Source organism: Ctenocephalides felis, unplaced genomic scaffold (assembly GCF_003426905.1).
Source record: "Ctenocephalides felis isolate EL2017-DRISC unplaced genomic scaffold, ASM342690v1 CF-g0.4_SCAFFOLD_01886, whole genome shotgun sequence".
Classification (NCBI taxonomy): Eukaryota; Metazoa; Arthropoda; class Insecta; order Siphonaptera; family Pulicidae; genus Ctenocephalides; species Ctenocephalides felis.
In genome coordinates, this window is record NW_020538040.1 from 64,143,150 (window position 1) to 64,171,058 (window position 27,909).

At 27.2% G+C, this 27,909-nt stretch overlaps 1 protein-coding gene across 1 annotated transcript; it reads right to left on the reverse strand.

Annotated features, from left to right (window-relative positions):
• On the reverse strand, positions 1-26,365 carry LOC113375213 (protein takeout-like). The gene is made up of 6 exons (XM_026615158.1): positions 26,308-26,365; positions 13,622-13,705; positions 13,058-13,208; positions 11,173-11,309; positions 9,989-10,097; positions 1-199 (listed from the first exon to the last, which is right to left on the reverse strand). Exons 1-6 carry the CDS (start codon positions 26,363-26,365, stop codon positions 1-3), a joined length of 738 nt encoding a protein of 245 aa, XP_026470943.1.
• Between the last annotated feature and the right edge of the window lie 1,544 nt (positions 26,366-27,909).

Sequence of the window (27,909 nt, forward strand, 5' to 3'; positions counted from 1 at the left end):
TCATGATAAATAAATATCATTAAAAGAAACTTTCTTAAACATCCTATTTGCTAGTTCTTTAAAAACAGCAGCAAAGGAATCTTGAACGGCTGGTTTCAATTCGTTGAAAATGTCTTGCCAATTTTCATTCAAAAATACATTCATATTGTCTCCGAGAGCTTTATCACCATTGAACAAATTTCCGAGATAGATATGCAACCTGCAATTATAAAATACTTATTGAGATTTTTATATAATTACACTTTCTCAGTAGTATTATCTATCGATATTAAATGACAAATATTTGATAAATGTAAAACTCAGGGATTTGGAGTTTAGAATAAGCCAAAGTAGTTTTTAGTCGTGTATTGCAATTAACGTTGTAATCAAAATATAAATCTCTAATTTAGGAGGATAATTGTTTAGAACAATTAAAATATTAACTTAATTACTAATAAAATCAAACTTGTGCCATTTCTTTGTGTCTAATTATAAGAGTTAACAGTAAAAATACGTCTAAAAGTCCTGAACCGATCATAAAAAATTGAAACCCGTTTTAAGGATATAAGTTGGTTTGTTATAAGCCAATCTGATTAGTTTTAACGTAGATCGGCCGAGTCATTTTTTTCATAATTTACCGTTAACTTCTACAATAAATTCTCTTGACCATACAGTTGAGGGTCAAAATGATCATACTAAAATGTTCTACATGTAACATTTCACATACTTTCAACATTTGTCGTTTGTTTCATAAAATCGTTATAATTTAATCATTTATATTTTTGAATATTGTAATTTTATTTCAATTTAGTTCATGATTCAATGAACAAATACTTCACAATATTATTGCACAAAATTATTCATAACAACAAAAAGTATTTAGTATAAAAAAATCAAATATCGACAACAAAAACAAACTATTTTCATTAACTCATCTTCCCGCATTGATAATTTTTTACTATTATAAAAAAACTTTCATTCATGCTCAATCAATACTACTCTACTGGCCATCGTAGCACATCTAAAAAAAATTCATACTTCTGATAATATTCAAATTGATCTTATGTGTATACAAACAAAAATATAACGAATAATATAAACTAATTTTTAAATGAGCTCCATTAGCTCGAAAACTTTACTTCGACATTTAAACTATGAGAACTGCACAAATAATTATTTTGCAACATCTTACAATTAGTTATCAAAAGGGTTATCATTTAGTATTACTTTATTTAGAGATTTTGAATTCTTAAAGATATAATGAAATAAATAATTTAATTTTTAAAGAATTTGTCTTTCATATACAACTATTTTTTTCTTACAATTTGTAAATTTTTATCAAGTAGTCTGATCATTAGATCTTTATCAACTATATTTTACTAATTTACTGCGCATTATTCTTTTTTGTAATAATTATTACTATTTTTACGAATAAAGCTGTATGAACATTTTAGCATGAAGAAAAAATTGAGCAATAATTGGAGACTAAAGTCTTAATGGAGAAAATAATGACGAATTTTAGTGTCAGTTTTCTTATTAAGGAATCAAATTTTGTTCCACGATCTGCAATTAAATATACTTTCAAATATTTTTACTTTATAACTTTAGTTACTTATATGTTACTAAATTAAATAATATGAATTAAGGTTGTATGCTAGTGTAGAAATTCTAAAAAATAGTTTTTTGTTTTTTTTATATATTTTTAAAGCTTAACTACTCAAGAATATGTGTATGAATTGATTTTTTAAAATTCAAATTATTTTCGGCTATTTGACCATGATAATCCTCTTCTGTTTTCTTCCTTTTGCGAAATTTGCAACGCGTTTTTTTTCAAAACTGTTTTTTTTCAATACGATGTTCACAATTTTTCGAATTCTACTGGGCCGATTCAGTTAAAATTTTCAAAGGATTTTTTATATAAACTCTCTCTGACATATACTCATACCCAAATATCAATTTTTACATTTTTAAAAAAATCGAGAAACTTAAAAAAGTAGCAAAATAATGGTAATTTTTCCAAACGCCATTTTGTGAATTTTTTTTAAATAATCCTAGTGTATGCCATTGCGGACACGGTCACCTACCAATTTTTTGTGACCCCCCACTTCAACAACTGCAAATTTTTAAAAATATTAACATATTTTTTACTTTTTTTATGCCTTTGTGACGTTGATAAAATTTAAAAAAAATAGTAAAAAAATTATTGCTTTTTTACGATGATTTAAAAATGACCTAAAATTTATGCCACTACACTAAAATTTCTATTTCTGTTTGTCTGTGAACACCTCCTTAAATAATAAACATATTTTTCATGCTTCCTTATAAATACAAAAAAAATGTTTTTGACTCAAGGATATGTTTTCCAGGATAGAATTAAAAAGCAATTTGCCTTTCGTCTTTAATATTTTCGATATTATTGCTTTATCGGAATTAACGTCATTATCTTTATTATTTTTATTGTCGTTATTATTGTTATTATCTTTATTATCTGTTTATTTTTATATGATTATTATCATTATTATCCTTATTGCCATTATTATCGTTATTATCTTTTTAATCTTCGTTATCGTTATTATCATTATTATCTCTATTATCGTTATTGTTATTATTATGTAGTTATTATTATTATTATTGTTTGTTATTATTGTTTGCGGTCAGTCGGTCAATCAAAGGCTTCGTAATTATTTGTTAAAATATATTTCGAATTATTTTATAAATTATTTTTCAGTATGTTTTCTTTCTTGTTAAATTATATTTAGTCTTATAAGAAAATCGACCGGGCCGTTCAATCCTACTAAACGGTATTTTGTTCACGTTTTCTTTGAGCGTTGTAATTCGATTTAAAATCAAGTCAAAACCGTTTCACGGTTAATTTTGTTTTGAATTATTTCGAACTATTCGATATATCTCATTTGTTTATTACTTTTGATATAGCAAAGTGCTTGCAACTTGCCTATTATTAATGTTGCATTGTTTTAACTTAATTTGAAATAACTCATCAAAATTTCGCCCATAGAAATCAAGAATGTCGTAGCGTCGATAAATATTCAATATTGCCTAATAATGAGCCGATATGAAGATAAAAATTGGTTAACGGTCGTGTGTTGGCTCTTCCAGTTTGTAAAACCAGTTGGGTTAGTTATTTGGAAGAAAACTAGAACTGTCGAAAGTAATAAGAACAAGGTTAATGAAAACACATCGATTGCAGCATAAAATAGCAGTGTGACTACTTTTGATGTAATATGCGTCCACCTGAAGTCCATTAACCACTTGGACATTCCCTCTGCCGAAGAATAATTGCAAATGAATTTATATAGAATGGTGGCAGGGCAGGGATGTATTTCGATATATCACTGAATCTCATTTAAACTACAGAAACGTTGATGAAAAGCACGAAACAATATACGTATAATCAAAAGGGACATATTCGATTTTCCAAAAAATAAATTCGACTAAATTTTATATATTAGAAATTTTTAAAATCATATTTTCAAATATTTTTATTAAAAAATATCAACGTGTTATTATAGAATATGTGTTAATAATATTGTAGAATAGCATGAAATGACTTAATTAAAATTGGCAAAATAGTAATTTGAATAAATATTTAAGTAAGGCTATGTATTCCAGCTAGGATTCACAGAACAAAGTCGGAAACAGATTTTTGTTCTAGGCAGAAAAGTATAAAACAAGAAAAACCTGTTACTTTATTTTTCGGATTTCCGGTAATTATACGTAGAGTTATTGCACAAATCAATTTTAAATGTAAATTTATGTGCATTATTTTACAATTAACCAGAATCGGTTCAACTACATTTCTTAGCTATATCAAATGATAATGTCCATGCTAATTTAGAAAAGATATATTAAATTTTAACAACGACAAAAACATTTTGTTTTTGATGAATTATAACTTTTTGCAGTCATTAATTGCAAAGTAGGGGTGGCGAGAAATAGATCAAGTGCCAAGAAACATGCGCTTTCTCGTTCCACTTAAAATCCGCACGTATTTTCGGGGATATAATATGCGCATCAAATTATCAGATATTTTATAGACATTTCAATAATAAGTACAAATTTTGTTTACGTTTCTATGGGTTCCGTATCAAGATTTATAACGTTTACCCGTTATACTGCGACACAGCGCGATATTTTGCCTCTGAGTACATACGCAGCACGATTGCTTTGAAAAATTCAAAATCTTCAAGATAAGAAAAAAATCAAAATTTTCAAAAAAGTAACTTTAAAAAAAAAATCGAAATTTTAAAAAAGTTTCAGAAATTTGCCATAAGGCACAAAGCCATGCAGCACTAGTTTGATTTTATTTTTATTTTAAAGGTGGGTTTTAAAAAATATGTTTGAATCCCGGTTCTACCAAAAGCGGTTAGGGTAGAGCGGGGCTAGTTGAGCATAGGGGCAAGTTGAGCAATCAAAATATCTCGAAAACTATTCACCGTCCGTTTAGGCATTATATGGCGGAAAGATAGAAGTTTTGGAGAAATAAACATCCCGCGATCGCTAGTGGCCGCTGGACAAATGAATGAGGCTCACGGGAGTTTTGTTTATTTTGAGACCAAAAAGTAAAAAATTAATTCATCACGAGTTTTCTTCTGGTTTAGTCAAATGTTATTTATTTTTAATCTGGTAAGCGTTATTCTTCCATATAATTAAAGTACTTTTAATATGCACAGAGATTCTGGGTATATTTCTCACGGGTTTTTTATAAACTCACTTTTATTTTGAAATTCCGAGTTGGGGTTAGTTGAGCATAGTTGCTAAACTTATTCTGTCACTAAGACAATTACTATTAACTTCCAGAAATTATTATTTTTAAGATTTAAGCTGAGTCTATGAGTAATAATATAAAGAAATAATGATTTTAAACAAAAATACTGAATATAATGGTAAATTAATTCCTAAGATACGATATTATTTTGTCGATTCTACTTTTCGTTAATTATTCAAAGCAAATTACTATAAGCTTTGTTTTCTCTATCAATAAAGACTATAAATATAAAATTGGTTATTAAAAACTTATTTTATTTCATCACTAATCGACATTGAACCTATGATTTCATTATAATTTCTTAGTGCTCAACTTGCCCCACCTATGGGGTACATTGAGCATACTTGACTTTTTGCATTTAAACAGCTGTAGCTTTTAAATTTTACTTACTACCAAAAAATAGTATTAACACTTTTGTTAAGCGATAAACAACAAATCCATTAAGCCGTATAACAATTTATTGAGACTTTTCATTGAGGAGCTACATCCGTTTAAGTAAAAATTTGCTCAACTAGCCCCGCCCTACCCTACTCAGTTTTTGAAAGTGATGATTTTTAATAGCTCTAAACCGTAGCTTATTTGTTAACTTCCCGTAGGATAAGTTATAGTAATCGCAAAGTAATCGAAAATGAATTTTTTTATATATCTTTACGTTTCAGTTATTTCTGAATATTTTAACATACCTTAGTAAAAATTGATATACGTGTGTTTGTGTGTGTATGTGTTCAGATACAAATATTCGTATACGTTTTCGGAAACACGGTTCAACAGATTTTAATGATTAAAAAAACATTTCATTCTTATTGATAAGAAGACGTGCTGATTAGTTTTTGGACAAGGCAGGTCGAGCCGTTTCGAAGATACGCGGCAAATAGTGCCAAAAACGGTAACTCAATAATAACGGCCTTCAATAATTTACATTTTATTTGTATTAACTGATGAATTTATTTGTGTGAAGAACTGATTAAATTTTTGAGAAGACTGGTCTAGCAGTTTCAGAGATCGAGTAAAAAAAGTAAAAAAAAACCATTTGGCGGTCAAAAATTATCATTAACTTCCCGTAGGGTAAGTTATAGTAATCGCAAAAAAATCGAAAATGAAAATTTTTATATATCTTTACGTTTCAGAGGTTTCTGGACATCTTGGCATACCTTAGAAAAAATGGATGTATGTGTGTGTGTATATGTGTGTGTATGTGTGTGTGTACGGATAAAAATTTTCGTCTACGATTTCGGGAACACGGTTCGCCCGATTTCGATTATTCAAAAAATATTCGACTGCTGTTGATAAGGAGACGTGCTGATTAGTTTTTGGCATAAGCAGGTCTAGTCGTTCCGAAGATATAGGGCAAAAAGTGCCAAAAACGGTAACTCAGTTTTTAAGAGAACGGAGCGTCCGATTTTAATAATTCAAAAACATTTTACTTGTATTGACAAGATGAATAACGAATCAAATTTTTATAAAGGCAGGTCTAGCGAAAAAAGTAAAAAAGTAAAAAAAATGCTATTTGGCGGTCAAATCATTAGACATATGCACATCAAATTATCTGATATTTTATAGAGGTTTTAACAATAAGTATAAATTTTGTTTACATTCCTATGGGTTCCGTAGCAATGTCTATCCTTTAGACGACGACGCGGCGCTTACGCGCTTTGACATTTTGTCTCTATGCAGTTAAAACAGTAGCATTGAAAAAGGTCAGAATTTCCAAAATATGTCAAAATAAAGAAATCCTTTTTTTTCAAAAAAAAAAATTCAAAAAAAAGTAATTTTTGTCAAATTTGTAGTTTCTCAAAAATCTTATTTTTTCGAAGTAAAATTTTTTCAAAAATGTTAATCGTTTTTAAAAAAATAATAATTTTTGGTACGGGAAGTTCCAGCAATTTACCTTAAGGCACGATGCCTTAATTGCCTTAAGACAGAATTTCACTTACAGCTAGTTGGAATCATAATAGATGCATTGCGTTTAGTAATTGAGTGGTGCAGTAGGTATAAGCTCCTTCCTCAACTCTATATGATTTTCGCACCAGCCGCGCCGTCGCCCGTCGCCCGTGAATGGCGTATTGCATTTCTGACTGGTATCATTATCACGGGCAGCCGGCGCTTTGCCAGCAATCCTTTCCCTCTCTGTTGAAATATTTAAACGGTGCGATACCGGACAATTCGCAATGTCGAATTATATTCATTGTAGATAAACATGAAATGATAACTATAAACTACAACTATGATATATAATGACTGCATTATTTAATATGACGATTTTATGGCATTGAATTCGCAAGATCAACGTACGTTTCAATATAACAATGGTTTGCTGTTACATGCAGGAACTGCATAATTGAAAGTTAACCAGAATGCGATTTTATAGCAACATCTTCAATTTAAATAATAATTTTATTTCAAAACATTATATATTTTTCACATTAACTTAATTTAACTTTGATAAGTAACTTATTAAAGTTAAGTCATTGTAATGTTTTTTTTAATATAAATTAATCTATTTAAATCTAAATTTTGATTTCGAATCGTTTGTTTCACTATAAATTCCATATATCAAAAAATAAATATTGCATATAAAATGATACCGATTTATATTACTATAAGATCAAAGGTGTACTAGCTTGATATTTAAAATTATTTTTTGTTATTATTTTCAATTTTATATGCTCTGAGCAAAAAAGCTCGTATGTTAGCATAGAACTTTTGATCAGAAAACCAATACATAAAAATGAAATAAAACACGTTTAAATTTCTCTAAAAATACGTTTCACTGAAATATTTAAAATGTTTACTTAGTCGATAGTCAAGTCTATACTAAAAATCATTATTATTTAGAAAATTCATGATTTTTTAACTTCCAGTATGGTAAGTTATAGTATGGTTATAGTAATCGCAAAAAAAAATAAAATTAAATTTCTTATATATCTTTACGTTTCATAACCTTCTGAACATTTTGTCATACCTTAGAATAAATGGATAAATGTGTGGATATATTTCTCGTCGACGATTTAAAGAATACGGATCAAACGATTTGAATTATTCAAAAAACATTTGATTCCTATTGATAAGGAGACGTGCTGATTAATTTTGCAAAGGCAGGTCCAGCCGTTTTGAAGATACGCGGCAAAAAGTGCCAAAAATGGTAATTTAGTTTCTGAGAGAACGAAGCGTCCGATTTGAATGATTTAAAAAATATATTACTTGTACTGATGAAACGAAAAACTGGGTAAATTGTTGGAAAGGCAATTTTAGTGGTTTCGGAGATCGAGTAAAAAAAGTAAAAAAAAAACTATTTGGCGGTCCCAAATTATCATTAGACATATGCACATCAATTTATCAGATATTTTATAGAAAATAAATAAGTACAAATTTTGTTTACATTTCTATGGATTCCGCCACGCCGTTTATGAGCTAGACTGCAACACGGCGCTTACGCGCTTTAATTCAATTGCTTTGAAAACAAGTTAAAATTTTCAATCTAATTCAAAATATAAAAAATAATTATCTATTTTTTCTTCTTTTCAAAAAATTTTAAAACTTTTTTAAAAATTTTAATTCTTGGTACAGTAAGTTTCAGCAATTTGCCTTGAGGCACAATGTCATGCAATGTCATCACTAGTTATTATTAAAATCTCTATGAAAAACCTGATAACTTGATATTCACATATCAATACCAGGTTTAAGCTTTGCGTTTACGTTTTAGTATTTTCTGATAATTTCGGCGTCACTTGAAACGATATCAAAATTTTCCCAAAATCTTTATATTTTTAAGGTACATGTTTACATTTTCTATTTTTTTTTGTAATAGATTTATGAAGCAACCAGAAAATTACAATATTTCTATAAGCTAAACTAAAATATTTACATTTTCTATAGAAGCAAGCAAAGTGAGAAGTTCCGGCCTCAAAGATAAACATCACATGTTAACCCCGATTAAATCGATTTTATCACTTTTTGAAGTGAATTATTATGTTTCAAGTACAGCATTAAAAAGTTCATTTTCCATTAATTTGGTACACAATTTCGAATACAAAACGATATTGCTCTTACTTGAGGCCATACTGTGTGTCAATCATATTTTATATTTTATGGAATTGACATCAAAATATGCAAAATACTTTAAAAAAGCTTACAAAAAATTTCACTAAATTCACCTTTTTTATCAAAATGATCAGGAGTGGAACAAACTGAAAACGTACTTTTGTTTTAGTATCGACCTTGGATTTGCCGATGTTGTAATAAATTCACCACTGCACAAAACCCACGTTCGGTATTCCAATATTTAAATATTTGATTCGATTTTAACCTCAATTGGATTAGAACAAGAATGCGGCATTCTCTAATAACACTAATAGGCACTGCGAAAATTGTTAATTTACCTTCGCCCGTTACATTTATATGGCATATTCAATTTATTGATTTATTTTATTAAAATGTAAGCAGTGACTATTAAGGATCGCAGTGAAAAAAGAAACCTTTCATTTCAATATTTAGTTTATTTTATTAACTGATTCGATAAGCTTGACGTTTTGAATTATTTTAAGAAGTTTAGTACAAAAATTAGAAAAGATCCTATGATGTATCGATAGTAATGAATTATTAAGAAAATTAATTTTAGATTAATTTAATCCGTTGGATGAATTATTATCGAGAGATTTTTGAAGTACTCTAGATAGATTTCTAAAAAAATTTTTTTAAATAAATTCGAAATTGATTAAAAAAAATTCTAGATTAATTTTTAAAATTACGATTTTTTCATAAATATATATAGATGACGCTTTGTTGGTTTGTGCAAACATTTCATAATTAACAATTAATTTTATATTCTGCTCTAAAATTTAAAAATTTTCTCGAAATTATTTTCGAATGTTCATTTCTCTTGACAAGAAATTGCTGATCAATCTTAATTATTATAAATTGAAAACGGTTTTTGGTCAATATAGAAATTAATTTTCTAATAATTCTAAATTTTATTTTTTTATATTATTTTTTATTATCGTGAACATATATGCAATTTTCCAAAAGAAAAAATTGATGCATTTCAATTTTCATTAACATTGACTTTTTGTGAGCTTCAGGTTCCAGTAGTTTTAAACAACCTTATACTTAAACAATTACATAGTTTAAAGATATTTTGTACTGCATGAAAACATCAACATTGAAATTGGTTCTAAGTTTTCAAATATATTGTATAAATATTTTAGCTCCTAAAATTTAACTCACCTCTTTGGAACAAAATCTAGTTCGAAATTATCAATTTGGTGGTACTTTTTACCATTTTTTTCAATGGCGTCAAGTCTTCCTTGAATAATAGCTGTAGCTTCGGTATTTACTGAAACGACAACAAACAAAGTTAATCATAATAATTTAATAAACTATTTAATGTATGTGCCGAAAAATGTCAAATTAATAATATAATTTTAGATAAAATTTAAAGCTACTTAGTTAAAATTTATTTTGAAATTACTCAGAGGTTATGCATTTTTAAGCAAATAGTTTTCAATAACTATAGTCAAGAAGGCTGTTAAAATATATATATAAAATAGCAAATAACAATTAACGATTAATTAACTTTTCGTATGGTAAGTTATAGTAATCACAAAAAAATTGTAAATGTAAATTATTATATATCTTTACGTTTTAGAGGTTTCTGAACATTTTGGCACACCATAGAAAAAAATGATGTATGTATATGTGTGCGGGTGTTTGTATGTGTGTATGTGCAGATACAAATTTTTGTCGACGATTTCGGTAACACGAATCAACCGATTTGAATGATTCAAAAAACCGTCGAGCCGGCGGGTTTAAAAAGATACGAGGCAAAATGTGCCACAAATGGTGATTAATTTTTTGAGAGTACGGAGCGTCTGATTTCAATAACTCAAAAAAAAATTAATTGTATTGAAAAATCGAGAACTGATTACATTTTTAAGAAGACAGAGAGTAAAAAAAGTAAAAAAAATCCATTTGGCTGTCAAAAATGATGATTAAACATATGCACAACAAATTATTAGATATTTTCATAAAAAGTACCAATGTCTTGCGGCGCTTACACGCTTCGATATTGTTTCTGTAAAAAGCAACGCAGCACGATTGCTTAGAAAGAAAGTTCAAAATTTCCAAAAAAAATTCAAAATAAATATAATGAAAATTTCAATTTTTTCAAAAAAAGTCAAATTTTTTCAAGAATTTCAAAATTCTCAAAAATCTAAATCTATCAAAAATTTTCAAAAAAATTGTAAAGCTTTTTTAATCATTTTAATTTTTTGTACGGAAAGTTCTAGCAATTTGTCTTAAGGCACAATGTCATGCACCACTAGTTTATTTTATTAGAATCAAGAGCGCGCAGTTGATAAAAACATATGATATGGTTTCGCATAAGAAATGTTATTACATAAAAGTCTTACCAATAGTCAGGTTTGATTTTCCTTGACCGACAATCGGCAGCACGAGAACTCTTCCGCTGACGTTGTAGTCGCCGTACAGTTCAAGTCTGGGCATTAGTAAATGCAGTTTCCAATCTAACTTTTCAGTTGAAAAACTCCTACAATTAGTATTGATAAATTACAAATTTATATATGCATAACCATACATGCATGCAACTATTTATTATTAACTTGTGTTGTTTATCGTTCATATCAAATAGGGTAAAGCGGGGCTCAAAGGTCCGCGGGTAAAAAGGTCCACCACTGATATCTCGAAAACAAATTAAAGTTAGGATTTTTTTCAATAAATACATTTGCAAGTAGAAAGAAAAAGATGAATAACCAGCCATAGGGAAAAAAACGGTAATGTTTGATAATTCATAACAAAAGTATTTTCTTTCGTTGTTAGTTTTTTGGTTTTGAGAGCATTAATGCTTAGTTTACGAGACCTAAATATATTTTTTAAGTAAAAGTTATGTAATTGTTTTATGAGAAGTATAGGTAATTTCATGTTAGTTCAACAGTTTTTTTATGTAACCTTAATAAAAGCTTACACCTGGGTAGGGTGAAAAGAACCAACTGAACCTTTATCCTGACAAAGATGTTAAAATTAAAAAATAGTAAATAGAAAACTAAGTTAAGTTAAAAAAAACAATTTTACCAAAAAATAAATAAATACTTATTCAAAATCTGTTTATACATATTTCTGATAAACTACGAGATAAAGGTTATTTACAGTTCTATCTCTGTAAAAAATGAACCAATGAAATTTATATTTTGCATTGGTTCAATAATATAGCTATTATTTTGTAATACCCCTTTAAGATTAAAATAAAACATTGGAAGCGTTTGCCTTCTGCCCGTCCCAATTTACACCGCCTATGTGGTAAAAAGAACCAGGTTACAAAGTTTTAAAAAACAGCATAAAACATACATTTCTACAATGGAAAATTAGCTGAGAGTTTTACTGAACATAGTTAAATAGCTGTTTGTCTGATATGTATTATTTGCTGTGATATAATTGTTGGTTTTCACAATAACATACAATGATCAAAGTCAAATTGGACCTTTGTACCCCGCCCTACCCTATATTAAACGGCTTTCTATGTATTTAAAATACAGCACATCTAGTATAACCACTACTTTATATTTTACTTTATTTATAATTAAATACACTAAATTGGCAAAGAAATATTTTATGTATATTATAAGTTATTTTTATAATAATTTAAATATTGAATAGAAATGTATCAAAGTTTAAAAAATAAAAAAACTGTTTGTAACAGAAACTATGTTAATTGTATCAAGTTCAGCATTAATTTGCTTAAATGTTTACGATTAACGATTGTGTGTAACGTTTTTAAAACATAAACCTAATTATAACATAAATATTTAATAAATTATTTGAATAAATAAATATTTGTGAAACTTAAATTGCACTGCCAAAAAATTATTCTTTATGGAACACTTTTTCCAATTCTTATACGGTCTATATATTTTGCTAAATATTCTGCCAAATGATCATTGGGCATATACATTTCAGATTTAACCAAATTTTAGTCCCATATAATCTAATAACTTCAAAGTTCACTTTTATACTTTAATATTTTAAACAAACTTATTTTGTTTGGAAAGTTAAAATTTTAATCTAATCAAATTTTAAATTGTTAATATAACTTCATATCTCCTTATGAAAATTTCGGCATAAAATTGGACTTTCGTTAGCATTCATCAATTTTGAATAGAAATTTTTGGAACGAAATGTTCGTAATTAATTGTTGAAATTATTTTTTTGACTAGATTTGAGAGTTAAAGTCTATTCGCTATCAATTCTTATTGATCAATATAATAAATTGAAGATACTCACTCCACTTTTTTCACAGTAATTTGGGATAATCCGGTAAGATCATTGTCTATAAAATTTAACTTGACTGCAATAGGACTTTCCATTCCCTGGTCGATGTGAATGCCAGAAATGTGCAATGGGTCTACTTTGGCCATATGTATTTTGGGACTACCTTAAATACGATCATAACATTAATATTTATTTCATCTATTTGTAGTATTGTTTATTATAAAAGTCTCCAGCAATAAATTATGAAGTAAATCGATTCGGTATTTACATTTTACATCTCATTATTGCAGGAAAACAAAAGTTTAACTTTAGCGAATGTATGAAGAAGAGTGAACATGTAGATTTAAAATAATCTAAAAATTTGAATAGTTGTTCAAAGTCAAGGTTAGGCTTGATATCAGATTTTTGTGTGATCAGATGTTCGTAATATAATTACGTGATCATTTGCATTATAATTCATTGAAATGATGAATAATTTAAATAAATTATTTATCTAGTTTTACATGATTTTATTTTAAATGTGGATATTAATTTCTTATTATGGCTTATATGTAAAAATTATTTTAAAGTATTTACCATCTTTAAATACAAACAGCGCTTCTTCGATCGCCTTTTGTAAGCACGTTGTATCTTCAAATTTACACCGTGGCACATTCGAAGCTGTAAAAAAATAAATGCTAATATAATTAGAATAATTTATATTTCAATATATATATATATATATATATATATATATATATATATATATATATAGATTGGTCCATAACGCACCGCTATTAATAACTTAAAATATAGGAGGGCAATATGTGCTCCTTCAATTTCTCGTTTGTTAATATAATAGTACATTATTATATTTTACACAAATTTAGTGTTCAATCAATTTTACATCATAATTATTTTTTTCTGTTGTTTTGCCTGGTTTGATTACTGAATGATGGCACACATCAAGTGTCGAAACGTTTAATGGAATAAATAATTTTGTTATTAAATCTTTTTTTTAATTCGACGATTGGGCTGCAAAACACACACACACACACACACATATATATATATGTTATTACACAGATATATATATATATATATATATATATACATATATATACATATATATACATATATATACATATATATATATACATATATATATATATATATATATATATATATATATTCAATAGATAAGTCCTGGATTTTTTCAATATATTGATTGTTTCTTTTTCGAACAGTAAATCCAATAATAAAAAACAATTTGTTTTTTGAAGATGTTTAATAACGACGTTTCGGAACTAGGTACGTTCCATCATCAGGTTTATTCTGTAATAATTTATATATCCATATCACTAATATTTTTTTGTTAAAAACACTCGATTTTTTGGAGGATATTTGTAGATGTTACGACTACACAAGACTTAAACACACTGTGTGTTTTTTTTTTAATTTGAAAATTTGCTTTATTTGACTTAAATACATACATTGATTTTTACATAAAGATACAAATTGTATACACCTATTCTGGGAATATCATTATACTATCATAATATAATATTGTTTGCATATATATATTTGCTTTAATTGACTTATGTAAGTATAAAAAGAGCTATTAAAAACGAAGTTTTTTAGAAAACGGCTGCACCTATTTCAAATATTTAAATGCCATTGATGAAGCTTTGATAAGGACTTATATTTATTAGTTTTGTGCGACAATCGGCCTAGTCATTTATTTATATTTAACAGGTGCAAGGTGCAAATTTTTTTATCTATGTTTTAACCAAAACTTCTGAACCAAACCAGAAAAATCAAAAAGTGTTCGCAAGATATCAGTTGGAAATCATGCTGATTACTTTTTGGTAAAGATTGGTTGATCCGTTTCTTCGTAATCTTAAAATATTATAAATCGTCATAAAGTGGTTTGATAAATAAAAATAAAAATGAATTAAAAACAAAAGAAATCTTCAACTATAACAAATTAAATTGAAACAAGTTATGCAATCGTAGACATGCAATTTTGTTCTGGGGATGGTAAATTTCTGAATTTTGTTCAGTAAGTGATATCTAAATAACATATTTTAAATTTTTGAAAATATTAAGAGCTAAAACTAAAACTGTTGTTATCAATTTGGAAGCATTTGAGCCCTTGGGAGCAAGGAAATTCGAAAATGTTCATTATTGTTATTCCCATTATCGTTTTATTACTATTAATTAATGGTAATAAGATGGTAAAGGGAATAATAAACAAGGAAGGGGAAAAAATTCATTGATTTTGCGGTGCACAATCATACGATGGGCCTGCCTTCAGACAGACTACTATAAATTATTTATTTATTAATATTATATATATATATATATATATATATATAGATAGATAGATAGATAGATATCTGTGTGTGTGATCTTAAGTGCATACTAAATGCGTTTGAAAAAGTGAAACCATTCTCATTAATGTGCCATAAATATTGAGACGATCGCTGTGTTTTTTATGTCATATATATATATACTATCACTTTTAAATATTCCCGTTTGTGTTTGAAATATTTATAATTTTGTAATGTCAATCGCGTTCTTAAACTAAAGCCTGAGGATGAAATTTACCGTAAGTATAAAACGTCATAAAATGGACAAGAAACTGGGATGTCGGTGATGACACATATATGCTACCTCTTTATAGCGACAATTTATTGCAATATATATTGACTAATACATGTGAAAACCAGTAATACACAAACATGTCTATAAATAAATTATATACAAATAAGTATACCCAAATAAGAAGATATAAATATATAGTTTTTTTGTGTGAAAACATAAATAATGTAGTCAACTATTTTTATATTTCTGAACGACTGACCTCTGAAGAAGTGTTTGATATGACCCAGCCACTTCAACAAATTTGCTTATTATTCTTTGAAGGAATAGATGCATATAATTTAGAAGGAAAAAACAATCAGCAAATAAAAATCAGCTGACAATTGATTAAGATCTACAGATATTAATTTGTTTCCTTCGTATATTTTATAATAGATCTACGTATTTTTGCAATGAGTTTTAAAGCGTGGGTGCTCAAAGCTGCACTCACGTACTGTATATAGACTATAGACTCTACAATGATATACAAGTACAGTATACTAAATAATTTGTTTTATTTTGTTTGTTTGTTATGGTTTAAATGTCTGTATGTTATGTTCTAAATTTTCAATGTGAATAAAGTAATATTACAAAAAATAGTTAATAAGAATTTCAGTTAAATTTTTAAAATAAAATAATTTTTAAAAGTCTTGTAATGCCACCAAAGTAATGTAGATAATAGTTGGCTTTATTTTAATCAATATTTGTTAGTGTGTCATTAGTATATTTATTTGCCATTATTTACGTTATTTAATCTAGTTATTATATAGGGTAGAGCGGGGCTTAAAGGTGGCGGGTGTAAAGGTCCACCACCGATATCTTGAAAACAAGTAAAGTTAAGAATTTTGTAACAATATTTGAAAGCAAAGGGAACTAGTGGGGTGGGTGGCATCGTGCCTTAAGGCAAATTGCTGGAACTTCCCGCACCGTAACGAAATGTTCGAGGAATATTGAATGTTTTCAAATAGATTATTATAAATATTGTAACATTGTGTAATTTTTATAAGAATTATATAAACCGAATTGCAGAGATGAAATTATTTGTAAAGTATATTAGAACTATAGTCAGAATTAAAAATAAAATCTGAAATATTTTCGATATACAAAATACCAAAAAAAAAAAAAAAAAAATTGGAACAAAATTTTTTTTTTCAAAATCAATTATTTTGTTAAGACAAGCAGAAAGTTCTTTGAATCATTTAAATCGGACGCTTAGTTCTCTCAAAAACTACCATTTTTTACATATTTAGCTCCGTATCTTCGAAATGGCTGGGCCTGCCTTTGCCAAAAAGTAATAAACACTTCTCCCAATCATTACTAATTGAATGTTTTTTAGATCATTCAAATCGGATACTCCGTTCGCTCAAAAATTCGATTTCTATTTTCTGCACTCTTTGCTCCGTATCTCCGAAACGGCTAGACCTGCCTTTGCCAAAAACTAATCAGCTCTTTTCCCAATCAATAGGAATCGAATGTTTTTTGAACCATTCAAATCGGTTGATCCGTGCGCCCTAAAACGTGACTGGAAATTTGTATCCACACATACATACACACACACACACACACACACACACACACACACACATCCATTTTTTCTGAGGTATGCCAAAACGTTCAGAAACCTTCAAAACGTCGAGAAATGTAAAAATTTTCAATTCCGATTTTCGGCCCATTACAATAACTTACCCTACGGGAAGTTAAAAAGATGTATAATCAGCCATTGTCTTGATTTTTACGACGTTGCTATCTGGAGATAAACGGCAATATTCATAACAAAATTATTTTCTTCTGTTAACGTCCATGAAAGCTAACACGTGTGTGGGATAAAAAAAATAAAATTTTACTCTGGCAAAGGTGTAAACAATAGAAAATCGTAAATAAAAAAGCAAATTAAGTTAAAGAAGCAATTTTACAAGACTGATTATCGACAAAACAAAATTCATTGTGCAAATCTTTATAGTTTAGATCTTATTACGTATTGGGACTTTCAGTCAAATATCTTTTTTTAATTATAAGTGCACTTGAGAAACTTGTTATTTAGTATATAATTTGTTATTTTATGAATGAATATGATAACATATTAAAGTGAATAATTATAATTTATCGATTCACTATGTACGGCATATTAATGAGAATCGTTTCACTTTTTTCATCACATTTGATATGCACCGAGATACATTTTATTATATTCTAATAAATGTAATAATTTATAAGGTAATTCGTAATGGCATTATATCAAGCTGAGATTCGAATGATCGGAATGAAAAAAATTAATGTTTTTTTTTCTATAACAATATCATATATATTTTTGTATTAGGGGGAAGTCCCCGAGTGCCGGACACCTAAGGTTATATATAAATAAATCAAAAAATATTTTACGAAATGTTCATTAAATTGTGACTTATGTTAGCTAACAAAGTTAGAAATCAATCTAAATTAACAAAAACGCAACCTTTGCTAAAAAATAATTAATACTATCAATCAAACTTTGGTAACAAAAAATATGATTTTACGAAGTGGCACCTAGTACCGGACATTTCAAAATAACCTGCAATGAACACATATGTAGACATCTCTACACTCTGGAATTTCTGCACATGTGTGTTTGACGAATATTGCAAAAAAATCACTATTTATTCACCCTTTTGGCTGGGCCACGCCGATGCTCTCAGCCGAAGCATTCATCATAAGATTTTCATTCTTTGACTAGGAAATACGAAAAATGGGGTATGTTGTGATCGTTAGCACTCATGCAGAACAAAATTAAATAATTAGAATAAATTAGGTCAATTCTCACAAAAATATCAATATGTTTACTGTCCGGCGCTAAGGGACAACTTAGTGTTTAATAGTAAAACTGTTTAATAGATCTTATAATATTCTACCATTTTATGGATAACAATCAAGTACTACTTTTATCTTTGCATACCACTCACATGTAAATGCATAAATATACTAGAATTACTTAATTGATATTTTGGTGACGCCGTGATTTTGCCGTGATATATTATCCCAGTGAATAAATGGTTAAGTCGAATTTCGGCAATATATATATATATATATATATATATATATATATATATAGTAAACATATTTCTTATCTATATTTTCAAGTGAAAATGGGCATCTCTACTGCACGATGCTAGGTTGACTAGAGCAAGATTCGAACTCATGACCCCGACCACTCACACACACACTCATATATATATATATATATATATATATATATATATATATATATATATATATATATATATATGTGTGTGTGTGTGTGTGTGTGTGTGTATACTTATTCATTTATGCATATGAGCTTAATTTTAATGATCGGCCGTCACACAAATAAAAGCTTTATGAATGTTTTATAAAGGTTTTTTTTAATTTATATATCTTTGTTTAATGAACTTCGAAACACTGTCCAAAACCTTGCACAAGGATAAATTAACATTATGTTTTTTATGTCCTTGTCGTTTTGACCTTGTGAGAGATGAACATATAGTTTTTGAACAGTATTTCTAATAAATAATAAAAATAAAATAATAAAATAAATAATAAAAAGTACCTAGAAAATTATCGTTCCGTTTTTTTTTTGTTTGAAGATTATATCTTAATATTCACATTCCTATACAATACATAGTTTTCATTATATGCATATTTCAAAGTTAAAAATTTAATGAACAAGATAATCTGAATATTGGAAGCGTTTATAATTGAATTTAATATTTATTTAATTTAAATATAATGACATAATTTATTCAAAAATATTTAAATTCAATCATCAATCTTGCAACTGTATTTACGACTTTACTAAATTTTTTACTTTCTCGCATTTGTGCAATATATATATATATATATATATATATATATATATATATAAGATAATGTTAGTCAATCAATTCAGAATAATAAAAAAATTAACAAAACCTTTTATGTTAGAATTAATTTAATTCTATAGATGCACAAGATATTTTTTAAATGTATCAATATAATTTATCAATTATTAATTATTAATTATTAATAAAATCGTCAATATAAAACAATTAGCTATAAATTAGCATAAATTATTAAATAAATTTTAATTGAAAATTATTTAGGTCTACATAGTTAACAATATAAACAAAAGGTATATATAATATATAATCTTGTAGAAGATACAAAAACAAGTTCATTTATAATGGGTTATTTATTAAAGTTTTTTTTACATATTTTTCATATTTGGGATATATTTAGCTTTTTATATTTCCGACGCGGAAGATTTTGTCTCGCCCGAGAATCCAGTTTCATCATATATTTCCGCCGCTACAAGTCATTCTGAATCGTATTATACTCAATTTGGAAAATTTATAAAGCAAATTTATATACAAATAGATAAATTTAAAAGAAATATGTCCGTTGGGTTAACACTGATTTTCGGACTATCTTAAAAGTTCAAATGGTATGGTTTCAGTTATTATAACATTTCAATTCCCATTGATTTCAAGTGAAAATTTATCGAACCGTTTGTTCGTAATTAAGAGAATATTTTTTGTCTATATTCTATCAGAAAATTATATATCAAATAAAAAAAGTTAAATTTCAAATGGAAAGACTTCTGATGCAGTTAACGTTGATGAGTGTTTGGCAATGATTGGTCAAAATAACAATTGAAACTTTAATATTTATTGCAATAATATATATATATATATATATATATATATATATACATATATATATATGATTATTTTTTTATTCTTCAAAGAATCCTAGACTATCTGCAATAATCCTTATTGTTAGTTTGTTTATAAACGATCTGTTTGGTATCACTTTTCTTAGATGATAGGTTTAACGGTTTCTTTTCAAATAATAGTTGAGTTTATTTTAATAGTAAATAGTAATAGAACAATTAATCGTCCTTTTTTTAGAAAATTGTAAATATCTTTGCGAAGTTTTATTTTAGATTGAAATATATCAAATTAATTGGGAGTAATGCCGCTTGAATCGACTGTTTGCAAATATCAGCTTTTTTGAATTTTTGAAAATATATTTTAAAAAATACGACAATTCTTAAAATTGTATTACCCACTACCATTTAACTAAAAAAAATGCAATTTCCTTTTTGTAAACAATTCCTGTTATAATTATTAACTTTTTAATTTACAATTTTTGTAAATCTATTATTTTTGGACTTCGGAAAGTGCATGCAATTTACCTTAAGGCAAAATTTCACTCTTGACATTCAAAAAATTAAACTTCAACTTTTAGTCTATAAAATAACACCGTGAATCAGATTGGGAAATACCTTTTTTTGAAGAAGCGGTGATACGGATTTGTTTAGAATTACTCAATTTAAACAAAAAGACAAAACATACTTCGTATAATATAGTATAAAGGTAAATAAAATTATAATAAGTAGATGAAGTAGGTAAATATGAACCATATAAATAATAAATGTAGAATAATTAATCACTGTTTTATTTATTTTCTTGTTTTATTATTTACTTTTTTATCTAAAAAAAATATTTTGTGTGTATGTGTATGTGTGTGTGTATGTGTATGTGTATATTAGTGTGTGTGTATGTGTATGTGTGTGTTGATTAAACAAAATATTTCTAGACAGGCATTTATCCAGATAATAAAATAAAAATAAAACTAAAAAATTTAAAAAAAAAAAATTTAATCGATCCATACGTTTCGCGTCCTCATTCGACTCTTCCTCGGTGGAAACAAAACTACGTAAAATGACAATAAAAAATATGTAACTATATTTTAATTTTAATTTGAATTTCAATTTTTAATTTTAATTTTAATTTAATATTTTTATATTTTAATATTAATTTTAGTTTTATATTTTATATTTTAATTTTAATTTTAATTTTAAAAAAATGTAACATAAATTATCTAAATAAAATATTTTTAAATCTTTATGAATCAAATGTAAAAATAAAGTATAATATTAAAAATCTGTTCATAAATATTATTTTATAATATTTATGTTACTTTTTTTGTGATAAATTTACATATATTTCTTAGTCATTTTTTGTAAATTTGTATCAACTAAGAAAGAGTCAAATTGAACTCGAAAAGTATAGATCGATTAAATTTATTTTAAGAAAACATTGTTTGTTTTATTTCTATTATCTAGATGGATGCCTGTTAAGAAGTATGTTGTTTCATCAACACTTTTATCACCATCTGAAAAATTATTTCATATATATATATATTTCATCATATTTTATTTCATCGGATGTGTTCGGTTCTTTGCTCAAGACTTCCATTACACAAATCTTCAGTTTAAATTTAAAACCAAAAAAATGTTTACTTTATATTGTTTATTTTCTATATGCTTATTAACAAAAAAAATTATTATTGTTTTTCCTGGTGTGGTCTGTATCAATTTTTTACTTGTCATTTTATCTTTTAATCTATAATATATTTTAAATTTAACATTTATTTTTTTAAACTTTATAAAAATTCTCCTATGTATTAACAAAAATTGCTAAAAGGGTTACTGAATGATGACACACAATCCGTGTCGAAACGTATAAATAAATATTTTATTATTTATTTGTTAACTTTTATTTCGACGATTGGCTAAAAATCAACATTCAAGATATATATATATATATATATATATATATATATACATATATATATATTTTGTAGAGTTTCGAACAAGAATCCAAAAATAATACAAAATAAAAAACAAGAAAAGTTTTTTGTGTTTCAAATAATAATTTTAAAAAAGACAAATCTTTTAGTAATTTTGATTTACAAAATCTAATTATTCGGCGGAAAATTAACTCACAAATTCATTTTTGTTAAAAAACTTGTTTAGTGAAAAAGTGCTAACATATATTCAAACATACAGGTAATTAATTCAACTTTGTCATTAACCTTTTCTTAAAAAAATTTTCCATAACTTTCAAAAAATTTTCTATTATGTTTAATATCCTGTTCTGATAATCCACTCATTTATTTTTATCATTTTTATCATTTTCATTGTGATCATATTAACATATTTCTGTACATTATTATATATATATTTTTTTTTTTTTGCAATTAATTTATTATTTAAGAAAAATCTATTTTCTTTTCCTAAACATAAGTTTGCTAAAATCTCATCAAGATCATGTTTCTTGACAGATGTCCTGAAGATGGAACGTACCTAGTTCCGAAACGTCGACAGTAAAACAAATAATTAAATAAAGAAATTGTTTATTAAAAACTTTTCTTGTTTTTTATTTTGTATTATTTTTGGATTCTTGTTCGAAACTCTACAAAATATACACAAATCCAAGACTTTACCATTCAATATATATATATATATACATACGATATATATATATATATATATATATATATATATGGTTAAGGAAAATGATTTTCAAGTTCGTATATTAGTTCAAAATTAGAAAACGATCATACACACAATTTTATTCCACAAAAAAAAATTAGAACTTACGAAGCTGTGCACCCTGAACCGCGCACATGAAGGCAAGGCCGACCGAAAGAATTCCAAACATGTTTGAGGTATATTCGAACAAATATATGTCACTACGTCACTAATAATTAATTGATTTTAAATTTGATTATCGATCGAATGAAATTAGCAAGTTAACGAGCTGGATGTTCACAACACAGTGTTGTTATTTTTTAAACAACTGTCACTTTTATACACCGTAACGGGGGATAGAGCGAATCGTGAAAAAAGACGCAAAGAAGCAGTTGCGAATTACACAAACAACTTCATTCAACGAAATATTTTTTAAATTATTTTATGGATTTGCGTCACTGGTGTCATTCACGGAATTATTAGGACGCAGGAAATTTACGAACAGTACCTTGAAAGGTATACAACGGATTTGATTCAAATAGTTGTTTTCAGTTTCTCAAAGTATAAAGCAATTGTAACAGATAATTTAAAAACTTTTTTAAAAATAATAGGTGTATTTTTTGTATTTTATTAACTTAGTAATGGACCAAAAATCGAGAATGAAATTTTTGCATATCTTCACTTTTCAGAGGTTTCTGAACATTTTAGCATACCTCAGAAAAATGGATGTACGTGTGTATGTGTGTGTGTGTGTGTGTGTGTATGTGTGTGCGTATGTGTGGAGACAATTTTTCGTCGACGATTTCGAGCGTGTGGAGCAACCGATTTGACAAATTCAAAAAACAATCGATTCCTATATATAGGGAAATGTGCGGATTAGTTTTTGGCAAAGGAAGGTCCAGCGGCTTTGGAGATATGGAGCAAAAAATGCTAAAATTGTCAGTTTTTATGAGAATGGATCAACCGATTTGAATGATCCAAAAAACATTAGATTCGTAATGATGGGGAGAAGTTTTAATTAATTTTTGGCAAAGCAGGTCCAGCCGTTTCGGAGATACTGTAAATGTGCAAAAAACTAAGCAACCGATTTAAATAATTTAAAAAACTTTCTACTTGTGTTGACGAAACGATTGCTTTTGGGAAAAGATTTTTTTTTTAATTTAAAAAAAAAAAAATTGAATGTCGAAAAATTATTCGTATTTTAATTCTAATTCTAGCTTAAGTTTTAAACATCATTTATAATACTTCAAATAATTATAATAATCTATTTGAATGCATTTATTATTTCTCGAATATATAGGTATTATAGGTCGAATATTAAGGTACGAGAAGTTCGAGCAATTTGCCTTAAGGCACGATGCCATGCACTACTAGTTTTGTTTCCAGTCATATTATAAATCTGTAATTTCTCGTAGGGTAAGCTATTGAAATATATAAAAAAATGAAGCTGAACGTTTTGATGTGCTTGATACTAAGACCTGATTATTTTGGAATATCTGACAAAAAAGTAATTAAGATATAATTAATTTGCCATACATTTGTAAGAATAGACGGACCGATTTAGATTAGAATAGACCAGGGCTTAAAAATCCGCGGGTGAAAAGGTCCACCACCAATAATAATTAGTCCTCTGCTCTAATAAAAAATATCTATATGTCACTTAATTTTTGCAACAATTTAATTTTATAAATACTCAACTTAGATTATCAGACTACAAATTAATATGCAATATTATGTAACAATAGCATAAAAACTAATTATTTTTTGTTTATTTGTAAATTCATTTCACAAGTTTAGGGTTATTTAGTATTCTGGAAACAGATGTACGCGCCCTCCTGAGTGAGCGCGCCCTACTGGTTGGAAATTAACTGATAATTAATTGTGTTATAAAACCTATTGTTAATTTTAAGTTAGATTCAACAGTTTTTTATATAACCTCTATAAAAGCTATCGCGTAGGTGGGTAAAAAAGACTAACTGAACATTTGCCCTGGTAAAGGTGTAAACAATAAAATATAGTGAATAAAAAACTATATTAAAATCAATAAAAATTATAACGTAAAAAAGCAATTTTACAAGAGATAAATCAAATGAATAATCATTCTAACTCTGCTAATGAATAAAAATGAAATTTATATTATCAAGTTTTGAACATTTATCAAAACTTGTAATGATTTTAACCGGTATACTAAAACTAAATTTTGATTAGTTTTAGTATTATGTTGTCTAGGTTTCCGTAAGATTCGCAAAAAGCATACAAATAAGACTTATTAAGTAAACATAAAACTTAATTTTAATAATTTTAATTAATATAAAAAATTATAAGATTTCTACAAATTAGGATCCTAAGGAATTGGAATATTTTTTTATTGTTAGCAAGTTCCGAACAAGTGAACATTTCAAATTTTCAGCAAAAAACTGTAACAGTTTAAAATTTATCAAAACTGTTGCAATTAAATTTTATTCTTTTGCACTTTTTGTTCAAAAAGAATAGTATGAATTTCAGAAATATTTAAAAAATATAAATTAAATATAAAATAATTAGTTGAAATAACAATAAATTGTTATCAAAATTTTTCATAATTCGTTTGTGAAAAAAATAATATGCAAATAATTTTAAAAGTTCCCTATCATAATTGTATGATAGCTCTTTGTATGAAATGCGTGGGCAAAAACGTTTTAGAATAATGCCATTCATTTAACAGTAATTGATATTGTGATATCTCGGATATTATTATACAAGCTTGGTAGTTTATAGTAATAGAAAAAATTGTCATCTGTCACTATTTACCCCATAGGCGGGGACAAAAATCTATTATTTCCATTACAAAGATTCATTATTATATTTTTAATTTTAAGGAGGTTTTGCGGAATAATATCTACGTTATTTACACAAGTCTATACAGTTTAACTTTTAGGTTTAATTTTTACGACAAAATTAAAAAGTATAATTTAATATATATATTGATAAAAACTAATAACTTTTACTACTATCATAAGTTGTACTTCCGCAGGTATTTCTGTTTCATTCATTATAGTTCTATTTAATTGGAATCTGGAAATACAATTATTAACCTTCGTATGGAATTTCGTTAGAAGAATTTTTCATCAGAGTTAAAATATGTACTTATTTAATCGACATACAACAAACTATTGATCTATAAAGTTATCCTAAAACCCATATAGACTTACGGAATTGCACTCTGGGGGACAGCATTTAAGAGCAACACAAAAATTATTCAAAAGTTTCAAAATAAGATACTAAGGATCATCCTGAACGCCCCAAAATATGTACCGGTATGGCTGCTCCACCAGGACACGGGCCTACATACGGTAGAAGAAGAAATTGCAAGATACGCCATCAAACACAGTCACCGACTGGAAAGCCATCCTAACGGGCTCGCCAAAGCACTCATCTAGAGGTTATATAAAAAAACTATTGAAACTGACTTGAAAATAACGGGGAAGTAGGGACAAAATGACAAGGTGTTTTGTTATTCATCGATATTTATTTAATGGTATTATAATCGGTCTCATTTTTTTACTCATCTATCCTAAATTCATAGACTACCAGTAACATAGTCATTTAATTAAGTGAGATCTACAACTACATATTTAACTAACTACAATATCCATTTTGTTTATATAGTACGAACAAAATATCATACAAGGTAAGGACATACTGAGAATATAATTTTTAAGAAGTCATCACAAATAAATCATTTTGTACACTTTGCACATAAAGTATGAGCCCAGAGAAAACAAATTATACATCGTAACCAGCCATCGCTGGGCTCAGAGGGTGAAAAGAGGTCTTTGCAATTAAGGGGGTCTCCTCATCAGTCAGTTTCAAAAAATCGATTTTTGCTTCAATCGTTAGATTTATTATTTAAGAATATTCTTGCAAAGTTTGAGAGTCCAACTCAAACTAGTTTAGGATTTACAGGTCCGATTAGAGTCGCGCGTGGGGCAAGCGCTAGTCAAGCCGCGCAACTTTAAAGCTTATTTTCCGAAAACCGATTTTTGTAAAATTCCGTGCATGATTAAAAATGAACCGTAAAAGCTACATATACAAGTAAGACACCGTTTTTTAGATAATTTTATTGTCCATAGATTGAACTAAAAACATGTATTGAAAATTTTCATTTTACAATGTTGTTAACGCAATTACTCCTTAAAAAAGCCGTAAAAACCAGTACTTTTTTAAAAAAAATGTTAAAAATGTTTAAATTTCAACTTTGAACCACCATAATAGTCTATGATGTTCAGAAAAGCCTTCTGAATAAAGAAGTATTTCCATTTTTAGTTTCAGATAAAAATTACGGGCTGTACCTTGCACGGAGTTTGAGTTGTCAATCGCGAGCTGCTGCGCAAGATTGTTTATAAATCAGCCATTTTTCTTTATTTTGACAAACAATAAATTTTATTTTGTTGAATAAATACGTGTTCAAAACTATGCAAAAGATCTTTTGTTTCTCTTGTTGTTTTCATGTTCAAAAAAAATACTGAAAAATCCTTTTTTTTGTAAGCTACTGATGAGGAGACCCCCTTAATGCAAGTCTCTTCTTTCAATAGGTGTATCCTTTGGTCTGTTTTAAGTAGTAGTTAGAGTAAGAGTTAAAAGCCAATCACCTTCTACAGTTTTTAATTTTCATTTTTCTTGGCCTCGAACTACTATGAAGTGCTTACAAAATCGTACTTTATATGTTAATTTATCCATTGTATAAGTAAGTGAAATACGGACAAAATGGTATATATGGAGCAAATGACACAGTGGCATTATTTAAAAATAGGCTAGTTTTATTAACATTTCTTTGGATCGTTAACATAAAGAAAGCTATTATAATAATCCTGTCAGATGTTCAGCGTCATTGTCACACTCGTTAAAACGTGTTTTGCGGCTTGAAAAGTTTATTTTTTGCTATTCGTAATTA